The 24,889-nt window shown below is 42.0% G+C and overlaps 1 protein-coding gene across 2 annotated transcripts in view; it reads right to left on the reverse strand.

The window, feature by feature from the left end:
• Window positions 1–22: 22 nt before the first annotated feature.
• Window positions 23–24,889, reverse strand: part of stck (LIM zinc finger domain containing stck) — a 32,667-nt gene continuing 7,800 nt past the window's right edge. Inside the window, exons 1-10 of one of the 2 annotated variants that reach the window (XM_075681569.1) lie at window positions 18,887–20,470; window positions 16,797–16,922; window positions 14,412–14,457; window positions 12,843–13,030; window positions 10,974–11,045; window positions 10,121–10,198; window positions 8,221–8,371; window positions 6,659–6,800; window positions 6,032–6,107; window positions 23–4,090 (exon numbers count right to left, since the gene is read on the reverse strand). In XM_075681569.1, coding sequence (XP_075537684.1) covers window positions 3,955–4,090; window positions 6,032–6,107; window positions 6,659–6,800; window positions 8,221–8,371; window positions 10,121–10,198; window positions 10,974–11,045; window positions 12,843–13,030; window positions 14,412–14,457; window positions 16,797–16,922; window positions 18,887–19,365 — 1,494 coding nt within the window. In that variant the 5' untranslated portion in view covers window positions 19,366–20,470 and the 3' untranslated portion in view covers window positions 23–3,954. Of the gene's footprint in view, window positions 4,091–6,031; window positions 6,108–6,658; window positions 6,801–8,220; window positions 8,372–10,120; window positions 10,199–10,973; window positions 11,046–12,842; window positions 13,031–14,411; window positions 14,458–16,796; window positions 16,923–18,886; window positions 20,471–24,889 lie in introns of those variants that run through there. The other variant, XM_075681570.1, reaches the window with a different exon arrangement.

Here is a 24,889-nt window from a genome sequence, read left to right on the forward strand (position 1 = left end):
ATCTCACCTCCACCAATACACATCAGTTTAAAACAGAGTAGCTTTATTATCCTCGCAAAACAAAGTGGCACGTAGTTGCTACAAATCTATACAAGCATTGACAACAGACATAAAACATGTTCTAACAGTATGTTAAACAGCACTGTCTACGACAAGTTAGTACACATGGACACATTTAACAAAGGCACCTATTGCAATATGATGCGCTGTAATGAAGCAGTCAGGTGATAAACCTTGACAGGCACAATGAATAATCATGGCATTACAAGCTTTTCCATTAGAATAAAAATGTGTGACAATATCAATGACAACAGTGCTAAATGTTTGTTCTTACATGGTGGTATATTCCTAGTAGGATATTTGTGCTTACCAAGCTTCACACAAGACAGCCACTTCTAAAATATGCGAGGCGACTAATGCTGCGGAGACAAGCATTGGCTTTTACAAAGCTAGCTATTTGAGGCTGTGTTCAGTATAGATAAAGCATCTGATGGACAAATGTGGGTGCTATTAAAACACTTGAAGTGCGTTAAGGTGAGGGAAAAGCTAAAAGCCAACCCATTCCAGAAACTAAGTGTCAGGAACTGTCCCGGCTCCTAGACAGAGGATGCATATCAGCATTTTGATTTTAGTGTAACAATGTGCAGCATCAAGTTAAATGCTTCAACAAAATGCACAGTGTAAACGATAACAGTGGTATAAATAGACCTGTTATCTAATAAGGCACAGGTGATAACAATATACATTGTGCGTTATATTTATAGGTACCCTTGTGGAAACTATTAACGCTTCTGATGCCTTTGTAGCTATATGAACTTATTACCATGTAAACTTAGTTAGCTATCATAAATAAACAATTCGAGCATCTATTTCCTTGTTTGTGTGCATGGAATAAGCAAGCACATGTGCAATCAGTGATGACCATAAGCAAATCAATAAAACTAACTCATTTCAAAAGTCATGCTTTGCAGGTTGTGACCACTAGGAAAGGTTGCAACATAGTCAACTGGAATTTTATAGGCAGATAAAAAGCTGAAAGGCAGTTTACACAGTTCTTATAGAACCTTCTGCTCCACCATTTCTAAACTCAATCAATAATTATAATAACTTCAGAGAAAAATAAAACTACCATATCACTCGCATAATGAATGCATCTTCCCGATTGGTCACTTTTAATATTCACATACTTTTTCCCCTGCATAATGATTGCGCCTGCAACTCAGCACCGGGAGGCATGGTTTCAATTTCGACTGATGACGATGATGCCGGATGTTCCCTAGCATTGTCTGCAAAAAGCCGGTATTTCTCAATATTTTCTTTGTCAGTTCAGTGCAGTCGTTGGTCATGTTGACACATCTGTGGAGTGACTGGAGTGTTGGTATGCGTCGCATTGAGGCAAGTTACACCGCCGGTTTCAAGCACAAAGCTGATGAATATGCTTTGGAGAATGGCAAGCGCACCTTAAGAAGGCACTTCAGCGTTGATGGAGTAGGCATCCGCTGCTGGAGACGGCAGCACGAAAAGCTAAAGGCTACCAGCAAGATACATCGTGTCATCTATTGGTATCCATTGAAATGATACAGAATGAAGCGCACTGATTTGCCAGGAAGTGTGGACTTCAAGGTGAGCAGCGGCTGGGCAATGCACTTCATGCAGCCGAGGGTGATTATCCTCCGAGGCCAGTAGGCAAGATTAAGTGGGCCCCGTTGGAACTGTTGGGCACGGGTGTCCTAGAGTTGTGGAGCATTATTTCTGACTACACTGTCATCAAAAGCATAAAGCGAACTGGCATTGTAAACTTGCCTGACGCCACCAAGGACCAGCTGTTATGGGACGATGCTATTGAAGTTGAAGCTGCCGAAGAGATGGCCAGAAATGTGAACTCTTTGCGCATAAATTCTGATTCCGAATGCATGTTTTCAATGTGAGAACATAAATATGGCCCATTCCCGTAAATTCCGTCTATGATTTGTTGGTAGCTGGTTTTCAGACACAACCTTAGTGCACTGTAGGTTAGACTTAGTGGTTGCTGGAAAAAAAATTTGCTCAACCAATGCATCCTTGAACTTTGCATCTCTTCTTTTTTTTTTAAACAAAGTGCGTTCATTATGCGAGTAAATAATGTATACATCTTCTCAATATGTGGCTGTAAAAGAAAAGCTTGAACAGTGAATGCAAGAAGGCATATGACTGTTTCGCGTGAGGTTAGCAAAGCATACATCAGTATCATAATGGAAAGACAAAAATGTGCAGTATAGAGGTTAAAATGTCATGGTCAGATCGTGCGAACAGCAGCTGACAACTTTTTACAAGCGATGGTAACAATGTCAGTAGAACTCTTGACATAAAGTTGAGTCTGCACACAAGAAACAGTTTGCGGTGGCAGTACATTGCAGAAGCCTCTTCACACTACAGGACTTTCTGCAAAGAATGCAGCTGTGAAAGGCAGAATGAGGCAGGAAAGAAGTGCGACAATTCACTGTCAGCAGCAGTAACATCTCTCAGAGGTAAGCTTGAGTGGATAATGATGGAAAATGCTCGAAGTTATCGAAAGAGGTGGTAGCGATTACACAGTAAGAACAAATGATCTACACGAAGATAAATATATAAACTGCTAAGATTTGCTGCTGAGTCACAAGCCAGATTTGTGCGTGACGAGCAAGAAAACACAACTGCCCTCGCAGCAGGACGTGTAAAATGCACCTTTTAAAACACTGGCCACTTTAAGACAAAGTCATGCTGGCCTCTTGACAAACACCAAGCAACTTTGATGCATGAATTTGAGGGGCATAGGACCTTGGTGTATATCAGAATGAATTGGTCAAGTTGTTCTTTGCGTAAAGGACTAGATAGTGGCTTAAACTTGTCTCAAGCATTCTGCAAAATATGTAGAAGCTTAAATTGAGACAAAGAACAAAACAGTCATGTATACCTTATTAGCCTCATATAAAGGGGCTCTAAAAAACAAAAGTAATAATTTTCAAATAAACATGTAGCTGAAATTCAAGCCAAAAGGCAGTAGGAATTGTACGAGCTAACATTAAAAAAAATTTGTAAGTCACAAGAAGCTAGTGCAATCGAAGTGTTTCAGCAGCAAAACATGACCACTCACGAATGCAGAATGGTTCATAGAATTTGCCCAAAAAATGAGATTCCAAAATGAAATTCTTCACAATTAAATGGTACGGTACGATACAATAACTTAGTATCTGACTGGATTTCTGAGAACAGTGATGTTCTTCAGATGATTTCTGCACCAGTTATCTCACATGCAAAAGACGCATTAAAACAAAGTGATCATGCTGCCGTGTCTGAATTACAGAAGAGTGCATGTCATTAATAATGCAACATTAATAATGCGACAACTGGAGTTGTAGAATTCCCTTACGAACGTTCCTTTCAGCAGACGACCAGCATTACGCTGATGTTTCTTAATTTACAGGGCATCATGATGCCAGTAAACATTATAATAAGAAAATCAGGAAATAGAAAAGTGCTGTGGCAGTGACAAACATTTTTAAAATTTGAAGTTCTCGGAAGCACATCATTGGCTCAACTTATCTTCTGGTTTACTGTGAACGCCATAACTTCAAGAAGGCATGAAATTTCCATTTAAGTTTTCACATTACTGACTTCTTGGTTCTTGATTTAGCAAATGAATTCACCCATTTTTTAATGCTAGGATGCTCATGATGGCAACACCACTTATACTATTTAAGCTTTTTCCTCTTGCAAAGGGCGATTCCAAATGCACTGACATCAACAGTAACAGCAGCATTGTTAACATGTAAACAACATCAACAAGTATATGCAGAATTGTTGCACAATTTAAAACCCTGGCTATGTGACAACTAGAGAACTGTGCGTAATATAGTAAATATATTACTCTTGTAAGCTTGGCACACTAGTTGATTAAAAGCCTGCCCAGAGCAAGGGGAAGCTGTCTTGCTCTCCTTACGCGCAGGGTTGCCAGGTGTTAGTCTTTGAATTGACTTCGTAAGATTTCTTCAGTCGTTTCTTCAGATCACTTGGAAACTTTTCAAAGCATCGCTTGCAGACAGGCTTCAGGTCGACTTCAAAAAACTTTGTCCTGCAAAGAGAAATTGCAAGGCATGTTGTGTTGACAAGACAAACGTGTAAAAGGAAAGGATAAAGAAAATGGCACTGCAACTATTGCTTCAGATAAAATTAGCATGGTTTTCTTGACAGTTATAAGCAACAAATTCTGTATGGTCTATCCCATCGTATCCAGTGTACAGAATACCTTAGTGCACACAGACAGTGTTTTCAAGGCACAAAATGATTGTCAGTTCTATAGTGAGCTCTTTCAGAGAGAAGATCCCTAACCCAGAAGTTCGGAGGAACCTGAGCAAAACTCATGGAAGATCCAATGTGAATCCACTGCAAGCCATCTGAATACGCAGCAAAGTCAATGAAGCCCTGACCATTGTGACTGTGGGTAACTGACAGCCTGAACCATTTACCACTGAGCTACTGCTGATGTGAGTACAGCAACAGCTCACACCTGGTCAAAGGTATACGTGATGCATCTTCAGTGAGCTAGCTTCATAGCACACGCAAGCGACTGACAAGCAGAAGCCAATTATACTTGCAGACAACTTTCAGTGGCAATATAAGGCAACCTACGAAGGCAAAGCGTGCACAAGTAACAGCGCTCCTGAAAAAAGTTGCGTGTTCTCAACTGCTAGTTTAAGCTAGAGAAGGGAAAAATGTAAACGCCTTATTTACAACAGCAAAATAAGACTGTTAAATACACCGCTGAATGTTAAAGCTGACTTATTTTCGTGCTCTTCTCTTCCACGTCTGGGCAAACATGAAACCGTCGCACATCAAAGCTATGCTGATTCAATATCTGTTCCAAGAAACCAAAAGCACGGCCAAACGGCACTAGAATACTTGGCACAGCAACCCATTTGCCAAAGTTCAGCTCATGTAGCTTTCACCTTGTTGCCATAGAAAGTCGTTCGTGAGTATAGGTATTTCAATGCACAAGTGCAAATGGCAGTGTATATTGAAACTGGAGTCATAAAATGTCAACAAAGAAATTAAAGGACAACTTGCCAGTTTGCTACTCCTGTCACATTGTCAGTGGTGAATTGAACAGAGATGTGAAAAGATTCCCAGTTATCCTTTCCATGCAGTTCAAAATGAGTTTAAAAGTTATACATTCAGGGCTAAAATACCAAAACTTAATTGCTGTTAAGAAGAAGCTCTAGGCTGGAGCCAACTATAACTTCGTTATTAAAATACATGGTAAACGTGGAAATGCTCTCGTTACACATCCATTTAACCAATTTGAACTGAATTTGAGGCATTTAATGAAGTTCAATTCTACTGACTTTTGAAAGCAGAATATTTATTTGCGGCCTCAAATATTTTTGCAATGATTTCAGAAGCTCAGTAATATAAAAAAAGTATTAAAGCAGAGAGTTTTAAAACTCTGGAGGTCTGACAAAAAGCAGATATTACAATTCAACAAACTTTATCCGTTACATCATCTGAAGCAGACAAATGCAACATATTATTAGGTTACAATTAATTGTTAAATCATCAGATTGCTTACGAGAGTTTTGCAATTATCGTTTTCACAAATTAATGGTATTATTCAGAGCAGTGTACCATATATGAACTTTTTCTGCTTCAGGTGTCAAAATAGAAGCAGTTTAAAGAATAATGATACTGTTTTTAATGATGAGTTAAAGTTGTAAATCTGATGCTTTCTTTTTTTTGCAAAGAAATTTGATGGCCTAAAGCTGAAAAAGAACAATATGAAAATGCATAGCAACAGAGAACACACTGCAGACACACTCAGAACCTCTGTCATCAAAGAAAAGCTCCTGTTGCCCACCAGAGACAAGTTAAAATGAGAAGCCCAGCACGTCACAAAAAAAAGAAAGACATAGCAAAACTGATGATCTTTACTGAACATTGAGAATCCATGCTTTTAGGAGACCAGCAAAGCCGTAAATAGAAAGTGTATTAACAAAAATGGAAGCTACGTCTGACTCACTTCTGACTCATTTTCTGGTCGCACACGGAGCAGGCGAAGTGGTGGACGCACCAGGCCTTGTTTAGTGCAGTGAACACTGAGAGGGGAAGAACAAGAACATGAGGCTTCAGTCATAAGGTTCAGCCAGTGCATGCCTTGACTAAACAACTGAAATTGATCAGGGCAGAGTAATTTTTCTGTGCGCTTTATAAAACGTGTTAGTTTCACACATGGCATCTTTAGCTGAAGGTGAAAGTTGGCATACACTTTAAAGTAGCACATAGCTACAAAGGAAACCTGTGCAGGTCCTTCAGAAAGCAAGTATTACAGCTGGAAAAAAAAAAACTGTCCTGGCATCACTTCCTCTTTAGGGCAGTCACTGTAGCAGCTGCGCTACCCAGGGTGGCAGACAGTAGCACATGAACAGAGATTACCCAAATTAATTATGAGAAAGTCTGCAAGGTAATATCACTTAGTTTACAATCTCACTTAGTTCGCATTTCTAGCTTTCATTGCCCTGTGTGCGCAAGTTGCACCCTTGCTTGTCATTTTGCATCCTTGCATGTTGAACACTAGTTGGACAAATCAGACTAAACCCTTCATAAAGTAAAAACGATACGAGGCCAATGACAAAAGCACAATACACACCATCCCCACCAATGACATTGTTGCAAATGTAGCACAGGTTTCCAAACAGCTGGTGGTAGTGGGTCTCACAGTAGGCCAGGCCTTTCTTTTCGTAGTGCCGGTGGCCAAGGAATGGCTTCTCACACTTGGCACAAACAAAGTGCTACACAGAAAAAAAGGACACGAGGGTGCTGTGAAACAATGCACTGCGCATTATCAGAAGCACTAGTCATCTCGGAGCCAAAAATTAACGCAACTACAGAAAAGGACAACTTTGTCAAAAGCGAATAAGTATGCATGTTACAAACTGGTCTTTATTATAAGAAGACATCAATTCCACTATCTGGATTGAATTCAAGCAAAAAAAGATGATGAAAAAAGTGACAAAGCCCATCACTGGAGGGCATTAAATTCACAACATCGACAGGTTGAGTGCTGTTCTTTACGATCTTTGTGGCTGTCTATGTTTTAGTTATGCAGGCATTTATATAGTCAAAACTCGACAAAACAAACATGAATGTACACAAAGTCAATCTAAAATGTTTCTTGGCAATGTGAGCATGTAATAAATACATGCTTATAATGAATATCGAATTTAATGAAGGTAAATTTGTGCTGGGTTCGACTTTGTTATGACGAGGTTCGGCTGTACTATAAGTATCTTTACATCATGTAGTGCTTGCTATAGTGGCATGATTCAGGCTTTCATATAGTTTTTTAATTACAGTACATTGAGAAAGCACATACAGATCTATTACAGATCATACCATTTTAAGGAAACATGAAAGAGTTCTTCTAATACGCCTCTTCCAGTTCTCATTTCATTTGCCACTGCCATGGGCTGGGCCTTCTGCTGACTCATGCTATAGTATAACTTAAAAGTGCATTATTCGAAATCTACCAATTTAGAATGATGCAGTGTTTGCCTCTGGTATCCCTATATAATTGTATTAGTAACCTCCCAAGTAAAGATCATGTCACACCCCTTTTGTGAAGGTTCGAACAAATAAATGACACATGATCGTTAAATCCAACTGCTACCACATTTGCTAGCTGAATCTTGTACATAATAAAATGTGTTGAACCTCCTGTAAACTCTAGAGGTGGAATTCAATAAAACGTGAATGTAAATGTGGCAGGCAGGTTAAAATTACAAGGTAAAGAAACAAACTAAAAGCAACCCTAAATATCACATGCCAAATTGGCTAAACCTGTGCTAAGGTATAGTGGGAGGGGGCTTGACCTGTCTGAGTCGACAATTCAGACAGTGAGCTATCAATCCTTACAACCCCACACAAGTGGTACAATTTTAAAATGTCAACTTTGTGCGGCATGCTCGTTTCCCATGTTTAGCTCCAACATATAGGGAGCCGATGGACCAATCAGACATTCTAAGAAGCAGGTATTCGTGAAGTTTCAGAATAATTCAAAAACAACTTTCCTGTCTGCATTCCTCTCACTTCTCAGTTACGACAGAAAATCCAAGAAATTCATATCATGAATAGCAACAGCGACGGCAATTTGCCACGTCGCCATGCTTCAATGAATTCACAAATGAAAGTGCTGAAATACACTTTGTCTACCTCGACGTGCCAGTTCTTGCCGAGAGCAGTAACCACTCGCTCCTCAATCGGCCGTCGGCAAGCACCGCAGATGGGGATGCCCATCTTGTCATGGCAGCGGAGGCAGTACAGGTCCCCTTTGACCTCGCGTGCCTCAGCAGTCAGCTCCACACTGCACAGAAAAGACGGTGCCGGGGCAGCAAAGCTTGAAGCACAACTCATGTGACACAAATAAAGGCTCCATCTATGCACCTTGAATCAAATGCCTAGCTGTAAAACCTCAATATTCCTCATATTTATGTACCGATGGTCGCATTTTTCATCTAGCAAGCTCCAAACCTTTAAAACCTGGCCAACAAGGTATTAGTGGAAGTTTAATAAAATTTCAATGAACTCAAGCCTATGAGAAAATCCTGGAGAAATAAAGAGAAAAAATTTTAATGACTTGCACACTGGACCACTATTTACATGGAGCTAAATGATTAGACCATCAAAACATGAAAAATATGCATCAATGAGTAGTAGCATATCTTATTAATGCAATAGCAATGATATGGACAATCAAGGCGTATTTCTGCCATCGGCATCGATATCACCATGAGATTCCGTATAAAGTCTAAAGATGATAAAATGATCGCCGCACGAGGGTGAGCCGGTGATTGTGGCTCAATCTGGCACACGCAGAGAAAGACAGTGGTGAGCAAATGTGCCATCTCTGCCAACAAGTGCATATTTTGCAGGGCCGTGTGAACCATATCTTGAAAGGGATCTGCAGGTGGTTCATACCTTTGTGCACGCAGTGTTCTCACCACTCTTGCGTTGAAGTGATAGACCGCATGAAGGTCACTTCACTGACTGCTGCTGTCGCGCTTGCTCACACCAGCATTTTGACAGCGAGTGTCCGTGCTCATTGAGTGTGATGTGCTCATGTTTGCTTGTGCGCACCGACGCCATGCTGGTTAACTGAGTTAGTAAGCGAATGTTTCAGAGTTTATACGGCCGATAAAACTAATATCCTTACTTCGTATAACTGTCCACTGATTTGCTATTGCAATCTATTCTTCACCTTTCGGGCGAAGAATAGATTGCCATTTCACCATCTGGCTTACTTCTGCCAGATGGTGAAATGCACCATCTGCACCATCTTCTGCACCATCTGCCAAATCACCATTTCTGGCTTGCTTCTCACTTGTATTTCTGTTTGGTTTAGACATATGCCTTCAGCTGTGGTTTGAGCAAAAACATTACACTGCCACTCTGCTATGGCTTTGAATGAGGACCACAGTGCATATCATAGGGAAAGTGATTGACTGAGTGATTGATCCTACAGAGTTGCACGTGAAGCTGCAACTAAATCCACCAGGTGGCATGAACATGTGTTACTCGCGCTGATCCTTACACTACAGGCAGATATAGTAGTGATTAAAATATTAGATTGAAAAACTAGAAGCAATCACTACAGGATGAGAGCATGCAGCACAAATTCTTACCAGTAGCCCAGCATCAGCTAAGAAACAGAGCAGGTTTTGTATAATGAAGTCAATTTTATAACATTTATGAAACCTGGTGCTGAAAGTACAATCTATTTTGCATTTACGCGCCCCATTACTCAAGTCAATTTGCATTCTCACTTGGTAAGTTGCCTTTGTAATTTCAAAGATAATCCCAGATTACAGGCTTCTTGGAATTTTTTAATAAAATAGGCAGAGAGTGTACAGTAAGCAGACAAATTTACAGCACATCTATTTAACATACCAATCAGCTTTTGCTAAAAAAACTGTACAGGTACAAATGCATCCAAAACTACTCCACGCAAAAAATTTCCAATCTTACAAGCATACTGACTTACATTCAAATGACAGCATAAAACATTAAAGAAATTCAACAAAAGGCATTTTTTCAAGTGCACAAATATACTTACCCACAAGCAGTGCAATTGAAATGGTATGGGTGATAAGGCTCACTGCGGAACTTGAGTGGCATGTCATCAATGATGCCGCTAAAAAACAAAATGTAGATGAAAACATTTATTAACAATGGGGTCAAAAAGTCAGACAAGGGAGTGAGAAAACTTTGAACGTTTCAGTTATGATGAAGCAGGCAAACAGTGAACTGGGATCACACTGCAAAACTTACACAGTTGCCAAAAGGAAGAGACTTGGCAAAAGGAAAATAATTTTGCTACACTAAATTACATACGTCTACAAGTCTACACAGGTCTGCCATAATAGTGTGACGGCCTGGCAATACAATGCAGGCGCCTCAGAAAGGAGGAAGTTTCACAAACAGCAACAACCAGATGCTGATCACACAAGTATCAATCTCTTACTTCAGATTTCAAATCTCTCATGGTACATTGGGTGGTTCCTACCATGCCCAGATTCAGATGGCACCTATGTGAAGCCCGGTTTCGATTGGACTCGGAGAAAGTCTGCCCGAGTTGAACATTCAACTGCTCCCAGAGCAATCGGGCACCTCGTGACCACAATTCTATTGGATCTTGGTCTTGCTTTCAGGACAAATGTGATAGCGCCTCGAAATGCTCCGAGCTGGAGTGGGGAGTTCTGAGTGAACCAGGCGAACGCATTCCAAGTGCTCAATTTTGAGCAGCTTAATGTAAAGTGTGCCACCAGAACAGATTAGAGCACTCGAATCCTACCAGCAAATGTACAAATAGCCTACAGCACGGCAGTATAACTTGCAACTACACTCTCACTTTGCTATGAACATGCCAGCATGAGCTATCACAGCACTCTCAGATGAGCGAGACTTACTGGCACTTGTAGCAGATGTATTTGCCACAGGCTGCAGCCTTCTCCTTTGCATTGCACTCGTGGCACAGAGCCCTGCACAAATATGAAAAAAAAAGGCCCAAAGTGTACAAACAAGCAATAAGATTATCTCACATGAGAACTTTTATGCATGAAGTCAAAATCAGTAATCTGTCTAGAAAGTAAACTGCAGAATAAATATGTAAATTTATAGTGAACACACACACGGGAAGTTACATTCTCATATTAAGAAATATAGATTTTCCTTACTGCTTTGTTTTCACTCACATCTTACAGCAGAATGATATTTCCTGGTTAACACAGCTCAATAAATATACTTGATATCCTTGCCTGCTTGGTTCGTCCAGAAGAAAATGAAAAACCACTATTGTATCTGCACCTTGCCATTAGAGATGTGACTGGGGTTATGGAGTGGTTTTGTCACCTGTTGGCAACTGAAGGTCTGGATAAAGAATGATGCGAAGTCTTTTATTCAATGATGCGGACCTAGACATGCATTCTTGTTGCAAGATTTGATTAGTGTATAAACAAAGCAACAACAACAAAATCTTCTTTTAATGTTTTTTGAATAATAGAGAGCTTTAGCTTGTTTGTAGATGAGTTATCATTGTGTTATCATTTACACGGTGTACCAAGTTACCAGAGACACATGCAAACTGTGGCATTGGTGGCCATCGTGTCGCATACAGTTTAAAAGAGTATTGGCACAAAATTTCACAGTCAAAATAATGTGTGAGACTGATTTCTGTGAACAAACACACTACATGCCCAAAATGTCAATAGTGAGTGTGGCTTGAAACATATTTAAATTAAATGTTAAATTCTGTACGGTTACCTTTGCTCTCTTCTACTGAATTTTTGCAGAGAATCATATTTTATGGCCCAGATCATTCAATACCGCACTTGTCACTCTTACTTGCTGGGTTTTAAGAAAAAAAAATGACAGTTGCCTTCATCTATGGGGAAGCTAACTGCTACCAAGGTGGTGCTAGCACAAACTTGTGTCGGCACCAGTCAGCAGTTGCGGAAAGCAGCTGTTCTGGCAGGGCTTCCGCATGGAAAAGGCAGTTGATTTGATGATGCCTATGCCTGAAAGTGACTTGCCAGGTCTAAGTATAGTGGCAAATCCCATCTGCAGAATATTTTCGCCACTGGACAATGGCGAGGACATCACGCAGCATGTGTAGCGTACGTAGATGGAGCAAAACAACTAGCAGATGAACTAGCAACACTAAGTTCGCTTGGCAAACGAGTGTGCAACAGGTTTGTGCGATCACATGGCCAGCTCTCTTTATGAGACATCTTACATATGTTACGCCCTTCTCGTTGCTCTTCGAAACCAAAACTTGGGACTGGTCACACAAACAAGGCTCGAATAATAACTTGTCACGCGCTAAAACAAACAAGGTTTCAGGCCATGATTATAGGGTCATTGGCTACTTATGACAACAGAAAAGACAAGATCCAAAATTGTCGTGTCAGTACTCCTTCAACCAAGGAGAACAGACATAATACTGCAGCAGCTGCTGATGTGAAGCTTTGGCAGTGATGTACCTGTAAACATGCAGTTCCTTTATAAAATTTTCTTTAGACAAGAATGCCCATTAACAAGAACATGTTTAACATATTGTGGGTCAAAATGTCATTAAATGTCATGACCACATTGTTGCTGCCATCTATGTATCCAGTAAGCCAATATGTACTTCACGAAGGGCGATACACAAACAGACAAACTAAAGCTCTCAAATTAGGCATATCACTGCACAAAAACTACCATGCCAAAGCTATCAGACAGATTTTCGAACATTTACAAAACAGAAAGAGACTCCGTCAGCTGCTGATGCTACCCACCTCCCAGCATTCTTGATGAAGCCTTGGTCGGCAAGTGGGATAGTGCAGATCTCGCAACGGAAACACTGTGGGTGCCAGTTGTTGTTCATGGCCTTGATGACACGGCCAATGATGAATTCACCACACTTGCCACAGCAGGGTGCGAAGAGAACGTGAAAGTCATGCTCACAGTACTTGCGCCCCTCAAACTGCAAGAAGAAGAAACACACATGGGAAGAGTGAATTGGCAACTTCGCATTGATACTGCAACTCAAAAGAAACAAACAACAAAATAAGCATGACTGACTCAAGCTGAATAACATGCACCACGATTACTCTTGCAAAATGAACTTATTCATAATAAAGTGCAAGCTTCAATAAAGTGCAACTGGTAAATGATAAAATATGGCTGTCAACAACTGGCAAGCTGCATGCAACAAATTACTACCAACGTGGACATGTAGAGTGACATGTACATTATGCGCTCAGACAACAAAGCTTCAAAAAAATATCTGAGCTAGTGAGAGCCAAGAAACAGAAAAAAAAAAAAAAAGATTTTAGAAATCTGAGACTAATGAGTAAAGCACCAGTTAAGAAAATATCGAACTATTCAGATAAACAAGCATTTCCAATCTAATGAAATAAAGCTCAGTTCAACAAGCAGTCAGTGGAAATTTATGTCGTGTGAACCTTTTTTTCTAATGCAGCTCTTCATCTTTCCCTACTTCTTGAGTCATACTGCACTTTTTTTGTAATTGCATGTACACTTCTTGAAAATAGGCATACCATAACATCTTTCGCGTAGCTATTATGTTGGCTCTGAACTGATATAGCCACATGCCTCCCTTTCAATCTGCAGCCGGAGCTAAGTTCGATTGCCCTAGTTGATTAAACTTATGTCGCAGCCACATCTGCAGCCAGAAAGCAATAATGTACAGCTGGCATAAAACATTTATGGCCCACAGGATGTGAGAATGCGTTGAATGCTTCCACAGCCTGCATAGGCAGCCTGACATTCAGGTTTCCGACCTGTACTAAAACATATGCAAACATAGGTGTTGCTAGGTTTCACTACCTACATGTCGCAAACTGCACAAATATTCTACATTTTCACAGATTCCATGAACAGTAAACTTTTGATGCCAAATGTACAGTGACGGTGGCCATTCAGAGCTACTGACTGTTGCTCCACAAACAAGTGTATCCAATAGACAAGCGAGTATTCCGGCACAATGAACAGGTATAAAAATCTGATATGGGCAGTATGGAAGCAAAGATAACGAAATAGTTGCAAGGCTCTCAATGGCTATGTTGTCTGACGAATGGAAAATAAATACCTACAGGAGATTTTAACATTATTTTACTATGCTTGGCTGCAGGAAGCTCTTGCATGCATGCTTCCCTATATGTTTCACTTAAAATCTGTTTTGCAGATCCCTGGAGTTCACTCAGCCGAAGTTTCAGTGCATACATTTTATAAACAAGATGGGGTATTGAAGAACCTCCCTCGCCTATGCTGCAATGAACAGAAATTACAATCCTGCTAACCAAAATCAGATTTAAAGAAAAATTGGGAAAGATCTTACTGACCTCATAGAAGATGCCTTCAGGAAATGGTCGGAAGCACTGGCAACAGCTGGCAGAAGATGTGAAGAAGAACGGCATGTTAGACAAGTTCACAGCTCGGCAGTGCATGTAAAGTGGCTTCTGGGAAAACTGAGCAGCTACTGTGCGCAGCATTTTTTATATTTTTTTTTTGCTTTTTAAAGCACTCAAATTAATCGGCATGTGCCCACGCAACCCAGCTCCGTTTTCACACTTGTAAATTTTTTTATTGAAAAGTAGCGCGCACAGCACTTCCCTTTGCTGCCATACATGCCCATGAGAAGTGCCATACTAAACCCAGCCTATACAAAAAGTAAGCACTAGAACTAGCTGTGAGTCCCCATGATGAAATTTGTGCTGCATAGGTTACGAAACATGCAAGACACAAAGGGAAGGAAATACAGAAAAAAGCACACAACTAATAGGTACTAGTTTACTGATAATTTTCTCTGGAAAATATATTATTGCATATTAGTTGCTGTTAAAAAAAAGGTAGCCCCACAAGCATTTCACACTGTCATGCAAATGAAGCTAGAGATTTCAGCCATGCCGCGTGTAGTTAACTGTCTGCATTTATTCCAAAATTTCAGCCGATAATGAAGGATAAAAAAATGCAGCTGATGAAACAGAAGTTGTTCAGTATCTTCTACTGTCTTGAACGACTATCAGAGTCAGAGAAAATATCGAAGGGGTGCAAAAGTGCATTATGGGGCATGATGTCATTGCGCTGTGATGCTCGTGAACTGCACATGGCAATGGTTTGCAAGGTTCACTTAAAATGCAGAAAAGCATGCATAGGTCAGACAAGAACGTTGTGTGAACCACAGGCTTTGTAAGCACAAGAATGCCCATTAACTGAACTGATCAGAAGTCAGGAAACCTGGAAGATGATCGCACGAAATGCAGTGCAGCAAGTCTCACTTTAAAAAAAAGGCTAAACTCTTTACACACCTGCACAATAGAATAAGCAGGGAATAGATGCATACAGCGCAAATTGGTAAAGCAAGCACTAGTGATCTGTTAGTCTCATTAAATAAGGAATTAGCAAAGCAGCTCACGGAGACAAATTTGACAACCAGGAAAACCGTGACTATGCATTGTGCAGTCACCTAAAAGATTTGCGGACTATGGCATCTGAGAAAAAGCTGAATATCTTTTTTTTTTATTTGAAAGCTTGCCCTGCCACATAAAACAAGTGAAGCATCTAATATGTGCACAAATAGTTTGTTATCTTCAATGAAGTCTAGCTGGGATCTATGCTGTAGACCACACATCTTCTGCAGCCTGGGCACACAGCCTAGTATTTGTATTTTCACTGTGTAGTAATAACGTATGTGAACAGTATAGTAGTGTAAGGCTTTACTCGCTACTGCTACAGGCTGCTAGGAAATTCAGTAAGGGCATGCCAATAGATTTTCTTGAGACCAAATCAGATACATGTGGAATAGTGCTAGAAGTGAATTGAAGATCAGATATATTTTTTTGTACTTTACAGATAATGTACAGCCTTCTCACCAATAATGCAAATAACTTAGACATCCTAGTATTCACAACATTAAGTTTCTGCCATTACACTGCACATTATAAAGCGTGTTTTATTAAAAGCACAAAGGGAGCATTAGGAACAATTAACTAAGCAGTTTGGTTTCAAACTCGGGGCTCTACGGAGCATGTGCAGATGCATTATCCTATAAAGTTTGGAAAGGCGGTCTCGTTGGACAATTAATACCTGTGTATATGCCCCATGAGTGAATCAGAAATGTGTTCCAGCTGAGATAGCAACAACATTTTACTGCGAGTCATCGTGGTTAGCTAAAAAAGTCTGGCTGTCAGAGCGACACAGCATGCAGCCCGCTGAAAGTTACTGCATTTTTGCTTCAATTTCATGTTTGCTCATTTACAGTCGGTGACTTCAGTATTCAAAAACCATTGGAAGAATGTTAATATTTTCGAATAGTGACTATTCGATTCGAGGACATAGTCAAACAGGACAATATCTGATACATTATTTGAAGGTTCTAAGGATTCACACACTCTTAAAATTCAAGATTTCCTCAGCTAGTCCTTAAGGACATTTTGCTAACTGCAGGTATTAATCAAATTGAAACTGGCATTTAATATCACTGAGGCACTGTCATTAAGAGAAAGCAGATGCACTCTTTCTCATTGAATCCACATTGTTTTCATTGTTATTTTCTATGTGGTAAACAGTGATGCATAACATTATGACTGTGCATTGGGCACTTAACCTTATGCATGGACAGTATGGTGCAGACAAAGGCACAGATGTTGACCAGCACCAAATGCACTAGCAACTTCTGCACTAATGTGCTTTGCCACAAATGCATGCTTCTGATATTTCAGCCTTACACAAAGCAAGCCTGGTGCCAGACTTCACCATGGGAGTTCACGATCTTCTCGTGGGGCTCGAACCCGTCCCCACAACGGGTACATGCCATATTTTCAAGGGACATCAGGAAGTTTGCCTCGCAGTCCCTGCATCATGGGAAAAAAAAAAAAAAGTAAAATGTCATACAGATCTACTGTACACACCATGACATTACAAAACTTGGTTCAAGACATTTTACTGCAACAGCATGAGTGTGATGATTTCATCTTTCTGGTACTATGATTTCTTTGAAAATTGCTCCAACTATGTCTTTGGACTAGGTATGTGTTAACATCACGCAGGGATCCTGCCAGAACTTCTGCACAGAAATTACGACATTTGTGATGCATGTAATGACACCACAGAGGTTCTGACAGCTATTCATTCACAATCTCAAGTGAAAAATGCTTCCTGTAAATAAAACACTTCACACACAAAAAAATCGTACATATATAAAAAGCAACTACAAGGTCATTGGTAGTAAAAAAAAAAAAAATGTATTGCTGGGTTGTCAAATAATAGAATTCTCTCCTGGCATATCCATCTAAATGTCCCCTGTACCTTCAGCAGCAATACTAGAAGAAAGTGCACCCTTGATCTGTATAATCAAAGTTTAACATGTGAGTGAATATCTAATATTAAGAGCAGCATTTCAATACACAACTAGGCACATCGAATACACCTAACAAAAGAAAGCACTTGACCTTCCAGCACCTGCTCATCATTTAAGTAAAACCTGATGCCCAAAAACGTTTTTAACATATTTGAAGCACATGGAGATTACTAAGCCCCTCCCACCCTAAAGTTAGCACTGTTTCCCTTGCTAACACAAAAAATCGCTGGAGTATTTTTCTCTAAAAATAAAGTTGTTGACAATGATGACACCAAAGATTCAGCGAAAACAACATATTGTCAGTCCGCTAAAGGTCTGCAATGAAAACTTTTAATTAGAAAGAAGACCAAGCAAAGTAAACAAAGAATTTTAAGGTCTGCAAGCATAATTATTATGGTAGCAATGCTGCATATACAAGAAAGGCAGATGCAAGACAGTTGTTTATGATCACAGCAAACTGCTTGTAGACTACCTCCTGAAATATGCTGTGTAGTGCTAATTTTGCATACAATTCTTTGTAAAACTGACATCGTTTATGAATAAACTTGAACTTGAACTATGTTTAAAAGGCATACATAGTGCCAGGAGTTGTATAGATAGTCTTAGGGAGACAGGATGGGACATGTAAGGAAGACTGAGGAGGAAAAATCGAGATTAAGGCAGGATACTCAGAAGGACGGCCAATGCCTTTTTGTTATCCACAGGAGTCGCTTCATTGTGATGTCTGCACTGTAAATAATGTAAACATAAGTAAAACGATAATTTTCCACTAGAATTCAACAAACGTTGTTGTGAATCCGCTAAATATAAACTATTAAAAATTTGCACCAGATACACAGGCAACAGTTCTCATTCCTTAACATGGACTACAGATATCTAAGAAACTGCCACGCAGACTCCTAAATAAAGCATCAAAGGGAAGCAAGCAGCGACTCAAAAGGCCACTCCTCTCACCCTGCCCTTGCTCCTAGTATAATCTTATCTATGAATTGAACCCGTGCCAAGACACAGGCCATTATGTGGTCACCGACTCCTGGGCAGCTCTGTATATGTATGGCTTCAAGTGGTGAAAATGCTCAATCCAAGTTTACAGTGAACTGCCTAAAGGCATAACTTAATGTTTTCCAATAATATCACAGCCAGTGGTTGCTTCTACGCATGTGCAATTCTAAAGCTCTGTGGTATGTTGTTAGGCATTTTTACTGTTCCTACAGCTGTGATTTCTTTGCCATTATGTTGCTCTAAGATGTGACACCTCCAGCGTTACCAGTGCCCTTGGTCCACTTATGGTTTTCTAATACCCATGATGAACTTTACTGCTCCTCAAGAAGCACACAAACAATCTATTCTTTTGGAGACAAGCTAGCATACGTGATGACTGAGTTGATACAGTTTCGCCAAGGTTCGTTGTAGGAATGATGCAGTTGGGAACAGTAGACTATCAAGAGGTAAACATACTCCTCCACTGCCAAGGGAGCAAGTGCCGGTGCTCCTGGCGATGCATAGAGGCCATCATTCAATCTGGATGAACTGCCAGCGCCATAGCCAACGCCGCCTCCTCCATTCCTGTACTGCAGCGACGATGAGGAGGTGGACGCAGAGTCGTACGAAGCGGTCATGGACGCTGAGCTCGTCCTCTTGGGTGGTTCGGGCGGTGTGTTGTCGTAATCGGACGAATTCCGCGGGTCCTGTCGTTGGAGGTAGTGGTGGTTTCTTCCCGCCAGCGGAGTCTGCCGCGTCGTCGGGCTCGTGAACGTCACGGGGGGCGGCGGCGGAGGTGTCGTCGGTTCGCTCACGTACAACGCGCGCATTCGGTCGTTCAGATGATCCTGCCTCCTTATGTAAAGCGGACTGGAGTCCATCTGCCACGGAATTTCGTGGCGCCGGGGATTCTGCCGCAAGCTATCGGAACCTGCCTTGTAGCGGTTAATCGACATGGCGGCGGTAGTAGCTTCTTTTATTATTTGTCCAACAAGGTCGTAACTTTGTGCTTTGTTTTTGTGTCCGGTATCACCGTCGCTTCTCCTTAGAAGGCCAGCGGCTTCAAGGCCATGCCTAAGTGCCGTCTGCGCTGGCCAATACAGGTTTCCTCGTTTCTCCGCTCGCTCGTGCAGATTTGTGATGCGCAGCAGCTGCCGTCTGCCGTGTTCCGTCTTTAGAGCGTTTTCAAACTCGACGCTCGGGCCCACTCACCGGAACAGATTTCTCTCCTCGATTTCTCTCGGAAGTCCTTCCCGCGCACCTGATCGTTTCTTTCAACGATCCCGATCGTTTCGCGCGCACTCCACCTATTACGAAGAACTCTATTCACGAAACCGAGCGGGTGAATTCTGACGAAGTAGTGCGGCAGACGTTCCCCGACGTGGCTTGGGAGGCTCTCGTGCAAATGTGGCACGGATCACGTCGCACGTTGCGGCACGGGCGAAGCCGACATATGTTTCGGAGTAGGGGCGCACACAACGGCACAGTTATAACAGCAAAACGCGGGGCGTCACGCCGACGCCTCGACGGAAAGAAAGTAAAGGGACAACAAAAACGCACACAGCGGCGATCAACGGAAAGGAAAACAGGAGGAGGCCTCTCCACGGACACTCGGCGTCGCGGCGACAACGGAACGATGCGGGCGGAGCCAGGCTTCAGTTGCGTGCACAGATTCCGCAAAATAACAGCGATAAACGACGACACTGTAGTATCTCGCCGGCGCACCCGATCAGTGCGAAGACTTGGCGGCACAAAGGAAGGAAGGCGTTGCTCCGAGGCTGAGTCACCCGGGGTTGATGATTGCGCCTCCTCCGCCCCGACGCCAGATAGAGGGGCTTGCAACCGAAATACACTCAAAATAGCACGTGCGCGGTGAGCAGCACGTGTTGAGGACGCGGGGGTCCGCGCTGCGCGTTCAGGCAGATCGATCCTCGCGGAGTGTCGTCATGATGTCCAGCCCGCCGAGCTGCCCGATTGCACCGCTCGCAAAAATCGGCTCAGCAATAAGCCAGCCCCACAGCAAGCCCGACCAGACGCTCGCGTCACCTCCTCACTCCGCCGCTCATCTCACGCTCTCCACAAAAGTCTTCATTCCCGTGGTGCATTGCAATCGCCGGAAACGTCGGTTCATTTTCCCGTTTGTGAAAGCGAAAGCGAAACCGAACAAAGCGACGCGCGCACGAGCGCGCAGATATATACATATATAGCGGCGATGGCGACGTTTCGGCTTTGCGGTAGTTGTACGTGGCCGAAAATGAAAGCAGTTCATAAAACTAGAGCCATGTACCCAGTGCTCTGCTCATAAACAAGCATACAGGAAGAAGAAGAAAGACAACTTTCTATGAGAGCACAAAAAAAAAAAAAAGTAAAGAAAGCCCACGAAATAAATCGCAAGTAGTCGCAGTCTGTATTTCACAAAAGAATGCGTATCGTTTTCTTCCGTGAACACAGATGCCGAGTAACGAAGCTCCAAACTTGCTGGAAGTGATCGAATGAAGCCTCTTTAGCGTTCCCGAGCGCTCCAAATACGCAGCTGCTGCGTTTTACGAATGTGCAAAAGTAAGTCTCCTATAGATTCAAACCACAGATGCGTCTGTGGGACAGAGTTTATATATATATATATATATATATATATATGAGCAGTCTATATAACATACACTATATCGGCCTATGCAACTTTTTTTTTTTCACGACAGTAAAAATGTATGCCATGGTGCCGTCTGGCTACGATCTGACAAAAGAAAAAGAAAGAATAGAACTGGAAAGTGAATAGAACAGCTATTACACACGACGCTTCGTGACAATTTCAAAAAATAAAAAGAGAAAGGCAGCACGACTTGTATAGATATGCTGCTGCAGACACCTGTTGGTTGGCTCTATTGTTTAAGAAGTATACTATAAAGCATGTTTGCCGTCTGCCATTGCACTGTCTCAAGTATCCACCCGCGTTAAGCACACTAAAACCCTTCGGAGGCAGTGGCGTCACTACACTCTAAAAACAGTTGCGCCCTTTGGGGTGTATACTTGCCACACAACGATAATCGTCATCTGCCTTGCTCGCGTTTCCTCTCTTGAAAACACTGCGCTCGTTACTTTCCTGTCGTGAATGCTCTGTCATGCTGATAGCGCGCATGCCGTTCGTGACTTGGTAGTACCGGGCTCGCAGCGTTAAAGGAAGGAAATGCGGACAAGACAGATGACGATTATCGTTGTGTGGCAAATATACACCCCAAAGGGCGCAACTGTTTTTAGAGTGTACAAATCAGCCGCACGCGGTGCCTATGGCCCACCGCGACCACCCCTCTCCCACGTTTCAAGCAACGAAGCAACAGTTTAACGTCATGGCTTGCTTCAGCGCGGAGTTGGTTCTATAGCTAACGACTAATTATTTTTCTTAAATGGTCAAAGTAACGAGCGCATCACACAACTCCTAATTCAGCACGATGTCATATCGAAAGCACGTCGCGTTTACATATTCATTTTGTATTAACAGGCATAAAGAAAGGAGCGTGCAATTATTTTTAAAGAACGCTTCTAATAAAAGTAAACAGAGTAAATAGTTTTCGTCAGATGAATGTCAAGGTTAACATTATAAAAACAAACGTGCACAAAATAAAAAAAATGCGAACAAGACCTGTAGCGACACGTATATTCACAGCCACGTGCGGAACACATTGCATACGCAGACGCGTCGATATATACACGAATAGATTATCCAAATTTATTAAGTGTAGTAGAAAGGAGGACGTCGGAAGGAGGAGGAGACTTGAGAGGAAAAATGAAGATAAGCCAGAAATAGCAGGCAACTACGCGAAATAGAATGCAGTCTCCGTAGAACGTGTGACATTTTAAAGAAGCCCTTGTAAGAAAATTGAAGGTGAAATTTATGCTAATCTCACACCATCCGCTAGCGCAGACGTACGGCCCCGGTAGGGAAGTAAAGTCTAACATATCTACAACGAAACGACCTGTATAACGAAGGATTCGGTATGTCCATGCCGAATTCTTGTTTCACGTGCATTGTGAACGTAGTCTCTGTGGTCAGTGCATGGTGCCACTGTTCCACTCAGATAAATGCGCCCGGTGCCTTTTCGCTTCTTTGAAGAATATTTTTTTTTCCCTTTTAACCCTCCCCCGCCCCCGCCCCTTACTGCCCAGCTGTACCCCACTGAGCGCTGCAATCGGAGCGGGCCAACGCCCCCCCTCCCCCCCCCCTAGCGACGCCACTGCTTCTGAGAACGCACATCGCGTCCTGGTATTAATCAGTTTACCCCACCTTTGATTATACTGGCTCCGGGATCAGCCAAGTTCACTAACCAGGCAGATGTCCACGCGAAGGGGAGAAGATCCAAACAAAGCAAGAAAGAAAAATCGTCTTTCCGCGTAAACAACCAGCGAAACAAGATACCTTGCCTTCAAAAACAGAGAGGAAGTGAAAAGCAGTGCAGAGGAAAAATCTTTGACAAAGTTAGAATAAAAAAAAAGAAAGGCAAGGAAGAAAGGAAGAAAACAAACGATCCCCCCTTTCAGGAACGCTACAGAGAACGTTCCTCGCGAAACAGCCGCCAGTGACGATAACGTCGGGGGTGTTTGTGTCTGTCGTGCATTCGTCAACCACCCGCTGCCGTAGTCGCACTGTCATGCAGAAAGCACAAGGCCCAGTACCCTTACGGCAGTGAGGCCACCGAACGGCGGAGATAGCTTTGTCAGCCGGCCGGTTTGAAGAGGACTGGAGCCGTTTCGGAGTGCGAGTTACATAGTGTAGTGGCGCGATGGGGCGCCGGAGTTGCTTCCAGCCATTGTAGTTGTAGTGTCGACACGCGCATTCCTGCATTCAGAAGTTATCGAAATATCGCAAGAGCGTTCAAGATACAACCATATACATATATATATATATATATATATAAATAGTATATACTGAGCAGCTGAACTGCACACGTAAGGGAATTGTTCGCGGGTTGATGTAGGTGCGGTATGCTCATTTGCTTCAGGCGCCAATTAATTCCGTCTATTGACAATTTAGTTTGACCTTATTTCCGGCACCTTCGGAATCACGAAAAGCGTACAGCTGCAGAACGGATTAAGAATTTTCAGTACTTCAGGGAGCTTCGTCAATTTAACACAACGTGGGCTTTACGCGATGATTATCCACAAGAAAGTCGGATAAAAGAACAACTATTTCATGTCTAGCTTGTAAATAATCTATCCAGCTACTTGAAAAGTATGTCTGTCGTAAAACACTGTAAAAAGCGATGCTGAGACTGGATAGTAGACACCCAGCCGTCTAGCTCCATACTCGTTTCACTAAAACACTTTACTTTTATTATTCTAACTTTCAGCACAAGTTCAATTAGAAGTGTTTCAATATGCATGCGACATGTTCTAAATATTATTCACATTATTGCTTTTGCTTTTGATGTAGTACTTTGACGTGCGCAATTGTGCACACACCGTCTGAAGGGGCTATGACAGACTTTATAAACGCTTGTGCAGAGGTGTAAAGTATCAGAGAGAGAGAGAGAGACGAACAGAAAGCAAGGACAAAACGTTGCAAACCTCCGGCATGCACCGCGACATGCGCATACTGTCCAACTGTTGCATACAAATATATGTTGCATAGAACTGTTGCATACAAAGCATACAAATGACGGAGAAGTCCGCCCTCATTAAATCAAACAGCGCGCTGCATCCAAGGCATGCGGCTTAGCTCGAACTAAGCATGCGTGTGCTCCTCTTATTTCTGACTTTTCAGGACTCGGAGCCTGCAGCAGTGTTTAAAAAGAGCTTTCTACGCGCAAACTGAGCGCCAGTAGGCTGTCTAAACGACGTATGCTTAATAGTCTAAGGGCGTGCGAATATTCGAAACTCTCGAATAACGAATCGAATAGTGCCCTATTCCATTCGTTCATCGAATCGAATAGCCACTACTCGTAAATGCGAATATTTTTCGAATACTTTCCGTATATTTCAGAAAGTCAACTACGCCCAATTAAACATAAAGTTGGAGGAAGAGTGCGGTAAAATGTCACCCCCGCGGGCATAGTATAGACGTAACACATAAGATCTTGCGTAGTGGAGCAGGCTGCGTTACTTAGGTAGCCATACTTCGCGGAATGTATAGTGAACACTCGCGCTCTCTGAAGAGCTGTGTGCATGCGAAGAAACTGCCTGTTTGCTGCTGATGCTTCACTTGTGCTTTTAATAAGCAACGCTTCATAACGTACTATGTAACGACACAAACTTGCTAACTTTAAGAATACTAGGATGTGCACATCGTTTTGTAATAATTCTGATAAAGGCTGTTCATTATTCAATTATTCGATTCGCTACTAGCACTATATTTAATTCGTATTCGATTCGGTCTCAAAAAATGTAGCGGAGACGTACTTCGCTACTCGTGTAACTGCGACTTCTGTAAGTTACATGCTTATAATTACCAATATACACCGCAGTATAACTTTCTACGGCTAGTTTCTAAGG

This window comes from Dermacentor variabilis, chromosome 2, assembly GCF_050947875.1.
Source record: "Dermacentor variabilis isolate Ectoservices chromosome 2, ASM5094787v1, whole genome shotgun sequence".
NCBI lineage: Eukaryota > Metazoa > Arthropoda > Arachnida > Ixodida > Ixodidae > Dermacentor > Dermacentor variabilis.